This window comes from Pleurodeles waltl, chromosome 3_1 (genome assembly GCF_031143425.1).
Source record: "Pleurodeles waltl isolate 20211129_DDA chromosome 3_1, aPleWal1.hap1.20221129, whole genome shotgun sequence".
NCBI lineage: Eukaryota > Metazoa > Chordata > Amphibia > Caudata > Salamandridae > Pleurodeles > Pleurodeles waltl.
The window spans coordinates 898,820,583-898,837,850 of NC_090440.1; the positions used below are offsets into that span (position 1 = coordinate 898,820,583).

Sequence of the window (17,268 nt, forward strand, 5' to 3'; positions counted from 1 at the left end):
TGGCCTCAAAAAAGAACAGAATAAGGTCTACATGGCACTGGAGAAGAAGGTAATAGACTTGGAAGCAGCAGTGCTTAGAGGAGGGTAGTTGACCCACACAGGTGTCACAAGCTCCAACTTAAACAAAAAAACTGCAGGATCTGGGGGCCAGCGAGGCACGAGTAAGCCACGCAACATAAGATCAATGAAGTAGAAGACAAGGAAAATAAGCTATTAGCGTGGCACGAAAAAAGGGATAGAAGTAGGAACTGGGTTGCAGAGATCTGGGGCGAGGAGGGGGTAAGATACTCTGCGAGCGAAGACATAGGGAAGGCCTATTCCGTCTATTATAAATGAGTATACTCCTCCCAGATGGCCACTACCCAGGGGAATTGTGAGGAGTTCCTGCGTGACCTACCGTTGGCGGAGTTGACGGAGACCGATCGGGAACTGCTAGATCAGGAACTGACCGTGGAAGAGGTGCAGCAGGCCTTGGGAGAGATTGCCTCAGGGAAAGCAGCGGGCCCTAGTGGACTCCCGGTGGAACATTTTAAGGCCATGGGTAATATCGTGGCCCCACATATGTTGGAAATGTTTCTGGCGGCTAGGGCAGAGGGAGTTCTCCAGGAGGACCAGAGACTTGCCACCATGGTGGTCACACATAAGGAGGGCAGACTTCCGACGTCCTGTGGCTCATACCGCCCCATTTCCCTCCTGAATCCAGAGGTCAAGGTCTTAGCAAAAATCCTGGTAAACCAAATACGCTCCCACATGGCTACCCTGATACATAGGGATCAAGCTAGCTTTATGCCACATAAGAACACTAGGCTAAATCTAAGGTGCCTGTATGGGATCCTTCATGCTACTGGGGTCCCGGGGATGGAAGAGGCAGTGGTGCTCTCAGTAGATGCAAGAATGGCCTTTGACAGTGTGGAGTGGCCTTATATTCACACGGTCCTGACCAGGCTAGGGTTTGGCCCTGGATTTTATGCATGGGTCCGTCTGCTATATACTGGACCACGGGCACGAGTCAAGGTGAATTGGATGTTGTCCCGCTCATTCGAGCTCCATAGAGGCACTAGGCAGGGATGCCCGCTGTCGCTGTGGCTGTTTGCCCTTGTGCTGGAGCCTCTGGCTGCGTCAGTACGCCAAGAACCCCTGGGATGGGGTATACCCAAAAGGAATGGGTGGCCCAGATATCGTTGTACGCAGATCACATTCTTCTATATGTCACACTGCCCCATTGGTCCATAGATAGACTAAAACACATTTTTCAGCTCCGGGTATCAAATAAACTGGGACAAGTCGCTGGTCTTCCCTCTGACGACCGGGGACATCTCTCTGCCGGCACAGTGCTTGGCTCCGGTGAATGCTGAGGGATTTAAGTACTTGGGAATCTGCATGACCAGAGACCCATCGGAGTTCCTCAAGAAGAATCTCTGCCCCCAGCTGGCCCGGCTTGGGGCAGATGTCCTCCATTGGCAGAGGCTTCCCCTGTCTCTGATGGGCCGTGCCGCCCTATTTAAAATGATGTTCCAACCTTGCCTACTCTGTGTTTCAAAATACCCTGTATAAAATACCCCCTGACTCTTTCATAAAGACTGATGGTGAAATACGCAGGCTCCTGTGCAGGGGGGGAAGCCCAGGGTGGGCACGTTCTTTCATATCTTGTGGGACTGTCCGATCAATCAACTGTTCTAGGGGAAAATAATACACTTAATGGCCCAGGTCACGGGACTCTGGGTTGCTCAGGAGCCTCGATGGCTAATACTCCAGGTCTCCGGGTAAGAAACCTGGTCGAAACATCAAAAGACTTGGTTGACACTAGCAGCGGGGGTGGCCAAATGGGATGTTGCCCGGTCCTGGGGTGTGTCGGAGCCGCTGACCGTCCAAAGCTGGGAGAGGAAAATGGACAGGTGTCTTCATGCTGAGCGGGTAGCCTACCGGGGTAGGGGCTGCCCCAAGAAAATTGATAAAAATGGTCACTATGGGGACGATATAGAGGAACTTGGAGGGAGGGGTCTAGGCGCCTAGGGGGGTTTATAGAAGGGGTAGAATGTGTTATCGGGATATTAGCTACATAGTGGGCTACAGGGAAATGTACGGATAGCTGGTTTGAATGAAGGCTGATACCCTTGCCCAAGATATCCGAGTTGACTACATTCACTACTACTGTACTGAGCTTTGATTTAATAAAAAAAAAATATATTTTTTTTAATGCTTTACCAAAATGTTTGCCATAGTATGTAGTACATTTGCACTTGATTTCTTTCACTCAAGCCATCAATGTGCGTTACCTTATTTTGTTGTTATGTTCTAAATGACTCTAGCCCTTTTTAAGCTTTGACACACATTAGGCATTTCAGAAGTTGTAATACTAATATTCTATGTTTTCCACATCTTTTACCAAAAACATGAACATTACATTGTGCTTGTGAACAAGTAGTACCTCTTTTAAAATGTTGAAAAGAAAACCAGTGTTTACAAGAACACTTTTGTTGGCTCATTCTCAACAAATTTTCAACACCTCTCTCTTTCTGCAGGCTGATATTTTACAACTTTAGCGTTTGGAGCCTGATTCTGTTACCTTTGGCACAGGAGCTTTTTATGCCTTGTTTTATATATCTCTCCTCCTGATTAAACATCATTGTGTGACCTTTAAGGAAGGCACATTGATATGGACAAAAGCTCTACATGACTGTTAGTGGACTTCATGGTGTCAATTGGATACATTCACTTTGTAGATTCAGGTCTACTCTGAAAAAAGTGAGGTCATCCTTTTTGAGGGAATTCAGTATACTCAGTCACTGGAGATCCCCTTTTGGTAACTCAACCCTACTATGGAACAGAGGACCATGGTCCTTAAAGGCTCAAAGAAGTGGTAAGTGATGGATTGGTCGTTTCCATTTCAGACTCCACTTCTTGATGCTTAAAAGGGTCTTCCTAGCATTTAAATGGAGAAGCAGTTTTTCTGGGACTCAAATCCAAAGTTCAACGGATTATTGTACTATCACTCAACAGTCTCTTCACAATAGAATCTATTCTCAGTTCTCTAATAGCGTGGTGAAATGGTGGTATTCAAAATATGCTACTTTGCTACACTGTGGCCGAGAGGGCATGTCAAAACCCTCTTAGGTAATCAAAATGCGCTTGTAGAGTACATCCGCCTGTTTTTTTTGCAGAAGGCAGTGCTATTAAAAGAACCATGCCATAAAAAGCGTTTGTTTTTAATGGGATCAGAAAACAATTTACATTTCTAAATATAGTTTAGTGTTCGATGGCATGTGTAGCTGCAGATACACATGCTGTGCACAACCCGCCATCTAGTGTTGGGCTCGGAGTGTTACAAGTTGTTTTTCTTCGAAGAAGTCTTTTCGAGTCACGAGACCGAGGGACTCCTCCCATTTCGGCTCCATTGCGCATGGGCGTCGACTCCATGTTAGATTGTTTTTTTTCCGCCATCGGGTTCGGACGTGTTCCTTTTCGCTCCGTGTTTCGGGTCGGAAAGTTAGTTAGAAACTCTGAAAAATCGTCGGTATTGTTTGCGTTCGGTATCGGGTTAGTTACAACAGATCGACACCGACTTTTGAAGAGCTCCGGTGGCCCTTCGGGGTTTTTTTGATTCCCCCGTCGGGGCCTGGTCGGCCCGGCCACGTGTCTCTTCAAGGCTGATGGAACGGACCCCATTCCGCTTCTGCCCAAAATGCCATAACAAGTATCCATATACAGATTAGCATCTGGTCTGTAACTTGTGTTTGTCGCCGGAACACAAGGAAGATACTTGTGAAGCCTGTCGAGCCTTTCGGTCCAGGAAGACACTAAGAGACCGAAGAGCAAGGAGACTGCAAATGGCGTCGGCGCCGACAGGACAAGAGCGTTTCGAGGAGGAGGAAGAAACATTCTCTGTCCAGGAATCGGACTCGGATGAGATTGAGCCCGAAGAAACGCCGAAAAACGTGAGTAAGACGTCGAAAAACTCACGAAAAAAACACTAAAGCCCAGGGGACGCCACCGCCAACAGGCCATGGCTTAACCCGAAAAATAGGTGACTGATCATCGGCACCGAAAAAGGGCACGCTGGGGGCGAAGTCATCCGACTCCGGTCGAGATACCGCCACACAGCAATCTCAGGCTCGAGATAGTGGCTCCGAGCAGGTTCGGCACCGAGGTAGCGGTACCGAAATGGGTTGGCACCGAGAGACCACGATGCCGAAAGTAAAGAAGGTTTCGTCGGAACCGAAAAAAGCAGCCGAAAAGGTTTCGATACCGAAACATCCGGCCTCGGAACCGAAAACAAGCTCCTACACTGAGGAACAAGGACTGTCCACACAAATGAAGACACATAGATTTGGACAGGAATTAGAAACAATAGAGCCAGACTATACACAAAGAAGGCTCCATATCCAAAAAGAAACAGAGAAGATCAGTACTCTCCCTCCGATTAAAATGAAACGCAAACTTGCCTTTCAGGAAAAAGACAAGCAGCCACAAGCAAAGGTGGCTAAACAAGTAACCCCGCCACCATCGCCACAATGCTCTCCGCAACCATCACCGGTAGCCACTCCACCAATGATGCAATCCCCAACTCATACAGGAATGAGTCAAGATGACCCTGACGCATGGGACCTTTATGACGCACCAGTGTCAGATAATAGTCCTGAATGTTATCCAGCTAGACCGTCGCCACCAGAGGATAGTACAGCCTACGCACAGGTGGTGTCGAGAGCAGCGGCATTTCATAATGTCAGCCTGCATGCTGAGCCCATTGAAGACGACTTTCTTTTTAACACACTGTCGTCCACACACAGCCAGTATCAAAGTCTTCCTATGCTACCCGGAATGCTAAAACACTCCAAACAAGTGTTTGAAGAGCCTGTAAAAGGAAGGGCCATTACTCCAAGAGTGGAGAAAAAATATAAACCGCCACCAACAGACGCCGTGTACATCACACAACAGATAACACCGGACTCAGTTGTAGTAGGGGCAGCGCGCAAAAGAGCGAACTCACATACTTCAGGAGATGCACCACCTCCAGATAAAGAAAGTAGAAAATTCGACGCAGCAGGCAAAAGGGTGGCGGCACAGGCAGCAAACCAGTGGCGTATTGCCAATTCACAGGCTTTGTTGTCCAGATACGATAGGGCCCATTAGGACGAAATGCAACACTTTATAGAACATTTGCCCAAGGAGTTCCAAAAGAGAGCGCAGCAAGTAGTAGAAGAAGGACAGAGTATCTCCAACAATCAGATACGGTCAGCAATGGATGCTGCAGACACAGCTGCTAGAACTGTCAACACAGCAGTAACAATAAGGAGACCTGCATGGCTGCGTACATCAGGATTTAAACCAGAAATACAGCAAGCTGTGCTGAATATGCCATTCAACGGACAGCAGTTGTTTGGGCCGGAGGTGGACACTGCGATCGAAAAACTTAAAAAAGACACTGACACGACCAAAGCCATGGGCGCACTCTACTCCCCACAGGGCAGAGGCACATTTCGAAAAAAAAAGTTTAGAGGGGGGTTTCGAGGACAAAGCACAGAACCCACAACCTCACAAACAAGACCCACTTACCAGAGCCAGTATCAGCGGGGACGTTTTCGGGGACAATATAGAGGGGGACAATTCCAAAAGAATAGAGGAAAGTTCCAAAGTCCAAAACTCCTCAAAACAAACAGTGACTTCCAAGTCACACATCCCCCAACACATAACATCTGTGGGGGGGGGGGAGACTAACCACATTTTACAAACATTGGCAGGAAATAACAACAGACACTTGGGTCCTAGCAATTATCCAGCATGGTTATTGCATAGAATTTCTCAAATTCCCTCCAAACGTCCCACCGAAAACGCACAATATGTCAAAACAACATATAGACCTTCTAGGACTAGAAGTTCAGGCATTGCTACTAAAAGAAGCAATAGAATTAGTACCAAAACACCAGAAAGGAACAGGAGTTTACTCTCTATACTTTCTCATACCCAAAAAAGACAAGAGTCTGAGACCTATATTAGATCTCCAAACATTAAATACTTACATCAAATCAGATCACTTTCACATGGTGACATTACAAGACGTAATCCCACTACTCAAACAACAAGACTACATGACAACACTAGACCTAAAGGATGCATATTTCCATATACCGATACATCCTTCACACAGAAAGTACTTAAGGTTTGTATTCCAAGGGATACATTACCAATTCAAGGTGTTGCCATTCGGAATAACAACTGCGCCAAGAGTTTTTACAAAGTGCCTGGCAGTCATAGCTGCACATATCAGAAGGCAGCAAATACATGTGTTCCCGTACCTAGACGATTGGTTAATCAAAACCAACACGCTAGAAAAGTGTTCACAACACACAAAGTATGTCATAGAAACCCTCCACAAACTAGGTTTCTCAATCAACTACACAAAGTCACACCTTATGCCGTGTCAAACACAGCAATACTTAGGGGCGACAATCAATACAGCAAAAGGGATTGCCACTCCAAGTCCACAAAGGGTTCAAGCATTTCACAATGTAATACAGGCCATGTATCCAAAACAAAAAATACAAGTCAAAATGGTGATGAAACTCCTAGGCATGATGTCCTCATGCATAGCCATTGTCCCAAACGCAAGGTTGCACATGCGGCCCTTACAACAGTGCCTAGCATCACAGTGGTCACAGGCACAGGGTCAACTTCTAGATCTGGTGTTGGTAGACCGCCAAACATACATCTCGCTTCAATGGTGTAACAGTATAAATTTAAACAAAGGGCGGCCTTTCCAAGACCTAGTGCCACAATATGTAATAACAACAGATGCCTCCATGATAGGGTGGGGAGCACACCTCAATCAATACAGCATCCAAGGACAATGGGACACTCACCAAAAAACAGTTTCACATAAATCACTTAGAACTATTGGCAGTATTTCTAGCGCTGAAAGCATTTCAACCCATAATAAGCAACAAACACATTCTTGTCAAAACAGACAACATGACAACGATGTATTACCTAAACAAACAGGGAGGGACACACTCAACACAGTTGTGTCTCCTGGCACAAAGAATATGGCATTGGGCGATTCACAACCACATTTGCCTAATAGCACAATTTATTCCAGGAATTCAGAACCAGCTAGCGGACAATCTTTCTCGGGATCACCAACAGATCCACGAATGGGAGATTCACCCCCAAATACTGAATACTTACTTCCAGAGTTGGGGAACACCACATATAGATCTATTTGCAACAAAGGAAAACGCAAAATGACAAAACTTCGCATCCAGGTACCCACAAGATCAGTCTCAGGGCAATGCGTTCTGGATGAGTTGTTCAGGGATATTTGCTTACGCTTTTCCCCCTCTCCCACTCCTTCCATATCTAGTAAACAAGTTGAGTCAAAACAAACTCAAACTCATACTAATAGCGCCAACATGGGCAAGACAACCTTGGTACACAATACTACTAGACCTTTCAGTAGTGCCTCATGTCAAACTACAAAACATACCAGATCTGTTTAATGCAACGCAAACAACAGATCAGACACCCAAATCCAGCATCGCTGAATCTAGCAATCTGGCTCCTGAAGTCCTAGAGTTCGGACACTTAGACCTTACACATGAATGTATGGAGGTCATAAAACAAGCTAGGAAACCTACCACTAGACATTGCTATGCAAATAAGTGGAAAAGATTTGTTTATTACTGCCATAATAATCAAATTCAACCCTTACACGCATCTGCCAAAGACATGGTAGGATACTTGCTATATTTGCAAAAGTCAAAGCTAGCTTTTTCTTCCATTAAGACACATCTTACAGCAATTTCAGCTTACCTGCAAATTACACACTCAACTTCTCTATTTAGGATACCAGTCATAAAAGCATTTATGGAAGGTCTAAAGAGAATTATACCACCAAGAACACCACCAGTTCCTTCATGGAACCTCAACATTGTCTTAACACGACTCATAGGTCCACCTTTTGAGCCCATGCACTCTTGTAAAATGCAATACTTAACATGGAAAGTTGCATTTTTAATTGCCATCACATCTTTAAGAAGAGTAAGTGAGATTCAAGCATTTACCATACAAGAACCATTTATTCAAATACACAAGCATAAAGTAGTTCTACGGACAAATCCTAAATCTTTACCAAAAGTCATATCACCGTTCCACTTACATCAAACAGTAGAATTACCAGTGTTCTTCCCACAGCCAGACTCTGTAGCCGAAAGAGCACTACATACATTAGACATCAAAAGAGCGTTAATGTAGTACATTGACAGAACAAAACTAATTCGAAAAACAAAACAATTATTTATTGCTTTCCAAAAACCTCATACAGGAAATCCAATTTCTAAACAAGGCATTGCTAGATGGATAGTTAAGTGCATTCAAACCTGTTATCTTAAAGCAAAAAGAGAACTGCCTATTACACCAAAGGCACTCTCGACTAGAAAGAAAGGTGCCACCATGGCCTTTCTAGGAAATATTCCAATGACCGAAATATGTAAGGCAGCTACATGGTCTACGCCTCATACATTTACCAAACACTACTGTATAGATGTGCTAACGGCACAACAAGCCACAGTAGGCCAAGCAGTACTACGAACATTGTTTCAAACAACTTCAACTCCTACAGGCTGAACCACCGCTTTTGGGGATATAACTGCTTACTAGTCTATGCACAGCATGTGTATCTGCAGCTACACATGCCATCGAAGGAAAATGTCACTTACCCAGTGTACATCTGTTCGTGGCATTAGTCGCTGCAGATTCACATGCGCCCATCCGCCTCCCCGGGAGCCTGTAGCCGTTTAGAAGTTAATCTTGAACATCTGTATATTTGTAAATATATTACTTTAAACTACATTATGTACATTACTCCATTGCATGGGCACTATTACTAGCATACACAACTCTACCTCACCCTCTGCGGGGGAAAACAATCTAACATGGAGTCGATGCCCATGCGCAATGGAGCCGAAATGGGAGGAGTCCCTCAGTCTCGTGACTCGAAAAGACTTCTTCGAAGAAAAACAACTTGTAACACTCCGAGCCCAACACCAGATGGCGGGATGTGCACAGCATGTGAATGTGCAGCGACTAATGCCACGAACAGATGTACACTGGGTAAGTGACATTTTCCATTAATATCATAAAATAGTTATGGCGTGGACTGCCAACAGGAATTGGGGGGAAGTTCATGATCGTGTTGAGACCAAAAGATGATTTCCATTGGCATAGCCTGCCACATAATCACACACAATGTCATTCTAATGGTCCCCAAATTGGAAAGTAATGCTTTGACCGGGCACAACCAGTGCTTCCTTCCGACACATGGCCATGATTTCATTTAGTCACCTTGACTTAAGTGTTCGGTGTGGGTCCCAATGCCATTATGTAATGCCAGGTACAAATACGACCATGATATGGTGCAAAAACAATGAGGCAGAGTCTTCTTACTTCCTTTTGACCTAACAAGATTTTGATCTTAAGCATGAATTATCAATGAAAAGTTTGAAATTGTAACCTCTGTTGACTGTGTTCTGCATCCAAGAATCCTGCATGATCTAGTCCAACTAAGAAGAAAGCTGTAAACCCCGCTAGTGACGAGATATGACTGCTTTCAGAAGGAAAAGATGGTTGAAACGAGTTGACTTCTTTCTGATGTACTGACCTTGATGGTACAAATGAATTGTGAATGATGTTAGGTAGGATTAGTGTGCCAGTCCTGAAGGGCTAGGGGAAAATTTAGATATGTTCTTTAGGGCTATGATGCTTTCAGGTTAGCACACTTTAGTTATACTTATTACCCCTTCAAAATAATAAGACAGTCCTATACCAGCTATTTCATATCACACTATTTTGTACGTCCAACTTAGCAAACAATAACTGCAATGCCCACATGATTATGTCTGTGGAGGAACTCTACAAGCTAGAATATCTAGTACCACAAGTTTGGACCTTGCCTCCGGTATAATATGCCGACTCTTTTCTTTATAATTTTTAATCTGGCTTCCTGAACTGAAGGCAAAGATGATTTGGATCTAATAACAGGGATAACTTACTTCCCTATAATAGTCACACCACCAATAGCCTAAATGTCCTCCTGATGTAAATGTTGTCCTATTTAAATTATGATGCCCAGTACATTAAGACTTGTTTTAAAAAATGTTATTGTTTTATTAGGTGTTTAAAACAATTTCAGTGTTCTAATATTTCATGCTCTAGGCTTCATCTTGTTCAGTATGTCAGTGCATCCAGTTTATTGCACCTGCTCATATGTAGCTTGTCTTTTGATTTACTCTTCAATTATTCCACTAATATGTAGAAAGGGGCAAATTAAACAAATATTAAGGTAAGTCTGACCCAAAGAAAGTTACAACAATTACTTGTTTTGTTTTTAAAAAACGTTTTTACTGGGGCTTGCTTTTCAGTTAATCTTAAATCACAAATGAACATTTTAAATATTTTAATATTGTTGTTGAGCTAAAATGATTACAAAAGTAATTGTTTACTCCTCTAGCATTGGATCTTTCATATATTCACATTCTTGAATCATTTATAATTGTAAGGCTGAGAATACCATACAGTCTTTGTTTTTGTCAAGGATGATTTTCTCATGGTCGTATATGAGGCTTGTCCTATTGATATCAGTGGAAATGCCGACGACGAAAATAGTTTTTTCTTCAATTCTGAGCACAACAGTTAAGACCGAACATCATAGAAACCGGATTTTGGCACAGGTTCGAGTTTGTGCTTACTGGGGTGATTTACAAAAGAATTTTCAGTTTTTCCTGTGAGGAGGTGTCTGTAGGCTTGTTATATAGTAAGCTCAAATCTGGAAAAACTGTGCCTACTTCATGGAAGTGCGCGGTGGAGCACTTTTCACTGAATCATCCACAGATGATGGGGAACCTCCCCCTGGAAATAGGGTATGTTTTCTTCCTTTTCAAAACATACAGTGCCACACTCCTCTCCCTGTTCTTTAGGTTTGGTGGATGAGTCTGACAATGTCACAGAGCAAGACCTTGTGCGCTTGATAAGGGCAATAAATACATTGCACATGTGGATCAGTATAAATCTTTTGCTGTCCACAAGGAAAGCAGGATTTGAAAAGAAATTTCACAAATTAAAGAGGGACAGTTCTATGGTAAGACTAGAATGGCAATAAGATAAGGTCACTGCTAGGTTTAAGCAGAGCTCTCCTTTGAGGCTCTGTCACACAAGACGTCCGGTAGAAATCTGAGCTATGTTGTCCTCAAGAAGGAGTAGAAGACGTAGCACTTCCACCTCATTGACTGAAGTTGGAGTTGCTTCAAATGAGGTGGATGCGCTACTGAACAAACACTGTTTAATGCTCTTTAAAATTACCAGGGTTTCCCAGCCTGACTATAGGGAATGATTCAAGCATTTGAATATATGAAAGAGACCAATGCTGGAGAACTGGAATTACAGTAACTAATTTCTTACCTCAACACATAATAAAATGAGAGTGGAGGAAAAGTCTGTTTCCATATTTAATAACTCCAAAGCTTCATCTCTGATTGGCTTTGGTGCATGTCTGTTGAATGAAAATCTTCCAGCTTTTGTGTAATTAGTGAATCCGGAGGCTGAGTGTGGTGGCTGTTTATTGGCCATGTTAACATTCCTACTATATGATTCAAAAATATTTTAATCCCAGTCAGTCTTTTTTTAGTTACTATATCACCCTTTTCCCAGATGACATGCTTTGGAGTAAGCTATTATATAAATATAGTTTCAAGAACATTTATCTTGTGACAAAGCCATGATTGCATATTGAAAGCATTTAGATTGCTTACGGAAATAGTTGCATGCAAAAACAGCATTCCACATAGAGGGAGGCAGAGTATGTTTTCCTGACACAAAAAAGAAAGAAAGATTGATATCGTCCTAGCGGCTTCAAGATTGTAAAACATAGGACCCAATTCAAAAAGGTAACGTTAGACTTTTGGTTTAAGTTTAGACCAAAGGTCTAACTTTACGATTTTTCGATATTCGGAAAGGTAAGAAGTCTTATCTTTATGTTTGCCCTCAGGGCGGAATCCGATCCAATCTCGGAGATTCCTTCCCGAGGGTGGACATAAAGATACAACTCGTATCTTACCTTTCTGAATACCAAAAGTAATAACGTTAGACTTTTGATCTCAACGTAGACCAAAAATGTTACTTTGTTTGTGAATCTGGGCCATAGCATTTAGTTCAAATTGCCTACTTTCCATTTGTAATGGAAAATAAGTTGCATATCATTGTTTATTTCAGTGCTTACAAAATGCGGAAAAGAGTAATGAGTAGCTCATTTTTTTTATATGTTGAATAATTTTGTGTGAGATGAGCAATTTTTGCCTTAGAATTGTGTGTCTTGTGTGCTGCTTGTGTATCCCCTGCTTAAGTATTGACAACTGCGTCTTACAATTCCTCCTTTGTCTTGAGGTATTCTCATTTCTGCCTTCACTGCTAATTAATGTAATCAACTACTATATTAATATCTATTGCTTTCTTCCTTTCCTATGCTGCCCCTCAGCCCGTCTGGCATGTTTGATTATGACTTTGAGTAAGTTTGATTTTTTTTTTATCAGTATTTGTGCTGTTCTGGTAGTGTTTAGTCAAGTGTGCTTCTTTCAAATTGTTAATCTGTTTAAGTTTAGGTACGTTTAGTAGATTAGGGTTGCACATTTGCAAGGAAAAGTATTTGCCCAGAAGTAATAAGTAACTTAATTGTAACTGTACCATGAACTCAGACCATCTTTGTATATATTTTATTTTATATATTATGCACTTAGAAAGGGTTCCAAAAAAGTGCTGTAATACTACCTGACAATCTAGAATCTGTATTATGGCTTGCCCTCTCAGGATTCACCAGCTTGCCCCAACCCTCCACCCCCTTGGATTCACCACTCATCCTCCGCAATCCTCTTTTCAGTGGCTCTGTCACTTCCACCCTCTGAACCTTGTGCTTAAGCGTTAGGTTTTAGTCCTGTCTGGGGTTTTATTCATCATCTCCTCAACTGCCAGTTGAAATTAATTAGTTAACATTAGACACATCTAATCCCCACACCCTAGAAACTAAATCGGTTCTAAGACTTCATCACTGGTCAATCGCGTCATCACATTATATGATGTATTTGTCCCGTGATGAAATCTCCACCTGATAAGCTTGGGACCCCCGGACACCCTCAAGTCCCTTAGTTCCCTCGTTTATCTTTTAATAAGTGATGCTCTCCCCCTGAACTTTTTTTCTATGAATACTTTTCTGTTGTCAGGGAAAAATACCATCCTGAGATTGTTGAAAGGGGAGCAGCCGCAAGTCAAATGTGAAGCCTTGTTCAGCTTCTTCAGCCTGCCTCCCTACGATGGTTTGTGACCCATGTTTTTTTGTTTTGTTTTTTTTCTTCTTTTTCTTTCTTACTAACATGAGTGCTTTCCTCCAGTTTCTCCATTCTACCACTTGTCCCTTTTTTGCTGTTTAGAGGGTGAGGCCCCTGCTTCCCCTCTCTCTTGGGGTCTTTACTTTTTAAATTGTCCTTGCTGGTCCTGCCACATTGTCAATTCCCAAGATGTGTAGGAGGGTAAATATCTTTGGAGAGAAACAGGCTGTATAAAGTTCACATACCCTAAATCATGATTCAGTTATTCAAATCTTTTGTACCCGCTGGTTTGAGTAATACTGGGTCGCCCACACTGTCCTTTAGACTGCATTATAAACTGATACTAGAATTGTATTATTTTATGTCCTCTCCTCCCCGACACTCAGCTACCACTCTGCGTAGGTACTAAGCTGGTTAGCTCTTTGACAAACACAGGGCATACTTTGTTGTAGTTTTAGTTCAAAGTTGTCCACAGGGCCTCATCATTATGCCTCTTCCAAATAATTTAATTACATTTCATTACGGAAATGTCACAAACCATCTGCAAACCACAGCTGCTGGCATTGAATAAGTGCCATGTTTATTCTTCTACATCCTACAAGATTTTCTCCTTGGAAATGACTTGTGATTAGAATTTAATGGCCAATTTTTCCCTCTCATTGTTCATGTTTGCCTTCAAAATAAACGTCCTACATTTGGGAAAACATGACTTACTGAACATCATCTCTGCTTTTCCATTTGCCTTGTTCAGATCATCTTACAGTATTTGAGATCATTGATTTGCTCAAGTATATGTTACTTGTAATTGTGTCTTAGGTTGTACGACGAGTACATTAGGATTACTACCCAACATACGTATCCTTATGTTACCAAAAAGTGGGTTAGCCTGCTTGTTACTCATTGCATGCAGTACTGTTTCTTTGTTACCTCGTGGAACATTATGGAAGAAAAATTATTCCAAAAGATAGTTACAAAAGTTACTCCAGTATTGGAACTTTCATAGATTCACATGCTTGAATCATTCCCCGTCGTCGAGATGGTAGCCCCCAGTACAATTACACAAGTAGTGTTGAAACATATTAATACAAGCGCCCTAGGCCTCTTCAATTTAATAGTTTATCATAGTCATTTTAAGAAAAAAGACCAAACTTGAGCATCCACCAATCAGACGACACCACCCTCTAGAATCCTCCTGAGAGAAGCTCCAGCACCTCAGATTTTCAACCGCACGTCGTGCTAGGGAGTCTCCTCAGAGCTCTGCTCTTTCTTCACACCTTTGGATTACCTGGAAGCCATCTTTTCTCTGCTAAAACTTGTTTTGATTGATTGGGGTTAACACCTACAACATGTCTGGCAAGGAGAAGAAGGGTTTATTCAGAAATTGCAAAACTTGTGGTAAGAAAAGACTACATTCTGAAGACACTCATCAGGATTGCATATACTGCCTCTATCCAGACCACTCAGCCAAGGACTGTAAGGTTTGTCGTACCTTTTCCTCTAAAACTCTTAAGGATAGAGAAGGCAGATTATTAATTTGGCTGCAAAAACGTAAGTACAGAGATAATCCAGTCTCTGACTCTGATAGTGATGACTCTTCAACATCCAAAAAGTCATCAAAAAGGGCGAGATCTTACATGAGATCTCCTACCCAACAATCAAGGAAAGCCCACAAAGACTGCCTCAGGGTCTTACAAGGGCCGCAGCCCCTCTACTTCACCTCATAAATCTTCCAGGAAAGGGGCGAGAGGTCATGCCAGCAGTTCTAAAAGGCATAAGAAATCATCCTCTGTACCACCATCTGTGCCGTTCAAAAGGCCTTCATCTACTTCTGCAGCTAAAAATGTACCAGAGACCGTCTGTGTGTTTTTCCACCGTCGAGGACGACTTCCACTATTCCATCGACGACAGTTATGACGACGACATCATCGTCGACGAGGATATACACTTCATCGTCTACGACAATAACAACGGTATCTGCTTTACCATCGTCGACGGCCTATTCGACGGTAGACTCTTCGGTAAGGCTGTCGACGATCAAGATCTCCATGCGTTCGTCGTCGACGACTCCACCATCGACGAAGACTATATCTGCGCCGTCGACGAGGGAAAAACAACATAAAAAACAAGAAAGGCTTACCCCAAAGCACACCTCACCTTGTAAGGTGACCCCTCTCATACCAGTTCGCTTGTTAGAGGGGGATGAAGAGTCAGATGGCGAGGGTCCATTTGGAACAGCCCATAGCCCCTCTCAATTGAAAGTCAAATATCAGGACGAAGACGAATTTGAGGAAACTTATGACCCTCAGTACTACGGATGAGATCAACAATATCATGAAGGGGCATACATTCCAACCTCGCTGCTATCTGACCTCTGGGCGATGTTGGCTGATTACATTAGGCGTTTTCCTCCTCAAGGGGAGAAGCCGTCGCCGGGGTTACCACTCCACGTCGGAGACCGACCTCATTGCCACTAACCAATGTGACCACGCCGGACATGACTTTACCTCAGGACATTGACATGTCGGAAGGGGATCAGGAAGAAGGGGAGCTCCTTAACACTCATTCCGAGTGGGATGAATACATTATTCCTGCTCCTCCTTCTCCTTCACAGTCAAAGGTAGAGTCCCCTCCAGACGACATCGGGAGATTTCATAATCTCCTGGAGAGAGCAGCTAAACGTTTCGCCTTGCCAATGCCGTCCAAGCAAACCGATTGCTTCCTAAATGATTTTTAAGAGATGTTCCAGAAATCTGTGCGCTCTGTTCCACTGGTCAGCTACTTATGGGAAGAAGGGTTAAAAGTCATGCACAACCCCGCTACTATCACAGCAGTACTGCCACAACTAGATAAAAAATACAAGGCACCAGACGATGCCCCAGCATGTCTAATTGGTCATCCTCATCCGGACTCTGTGGTGGCCCAGGCGGCACAGAGGAAGTCCAAGAATCCATTTGCCCCGATTTCTGCACCTCGAGACAAAGAAGGTAGACGGCTAGACAACATTGAAAAGAGGTTCTCGTCGATGGCTAGCCTAGTGATAAGAGCGGCTAACTCCCTGGTGGTGTTAGCCAGGTATGATAGACAACTCTGGGCAGACATCGCCCCGCAAATTGACCAGTTGCCAGAAGATGGAAGATCGGAGGCAAGGAAGACATTGCAGGAAGGTCAGTGCACTTCAGCTGAGCTCATAGACTGTGCAATGGACATAGCCACGACTGCATTTCGCCAGCTCGCAGGTGCGGCTGTACTTAGGAGACAAGGCTGGCTAAAGGCTACATCATTCCGGCCTGAGGTACAGAATAACATTTTAGACCTACCTTTCGATGGCCAAGCATTATTTGGTAAACATATTGATGAGGCCTTACAATCTATCAAATCCGACACGGATAAAGCAAGATTTTTAGGGACTCTCCAGTTTCGGAAGCCTTCCTTTTGAGCTAGAGGACGTCGACTGCCTTCATATAGAGGAGGCTATCAGCAATATAGATACTCAACCTATCCTTCCTCCTCTCAGCAGTTTTGTCAATACTACCCGCCAAAGACAACCACCACAAGCAGCTTATGGTAGATCTGGCACTAGGGGACGTTCAACTCGCCCTGCTAAGGACACGGCTAGTAGAGCCTGATACATCCAAGGCGCCGGCTACATCCAACCCTCCTCCTCTGGTTCTAGGCAGAAGGATATCCCTGTTCATCAAGCAATGGCAAGTCATCACATCAGACAAGTGAGTCCTCCAATTAGTGAAACAGGGCCACACTCTGGAGTTTACCCAACTACCTCCCTCCAGTCCTCCTCGTAGGACTCCATCAAGGTATCCAGAACAACTCAAGAGTGAGATCAGCAAGATGCTCCTCAAAGGAGCTGTAGAGAAAGTACCTCTGTCACAGCGAGGAAGGGGTTTTT

General features: G+C 43.5%; 1 protein-coding gene across 2 annotated transcripts in view; it reads left to right on the top strand.

Annotated features, from left to right (window-relative positions):
- The window catches only part of MEAF6 (MYST/Esa1 associated factor 6), a 115,941-nt gene that overhangs the window by 78,530 nt on the left and 20,143 nt on the right, over positions 1-17,268 (top strand). Inside the window, exon 6 of one of the 2 annotated variants that reach the window (XM_069223876.1) lies at positions 12,521-12,550. The exons of the other annotated variant lie outside the window; for it this stretch is intronic. Coding sequence (XP_069079977.1) covers positions 12,521-12,550 — 30 coding nt within the window. The remainder of the gene's footprint in view (positions 1-12,520; positions 12,551-17,268) is intronic. 2 annotated transcript variants of the gene reach the window in all.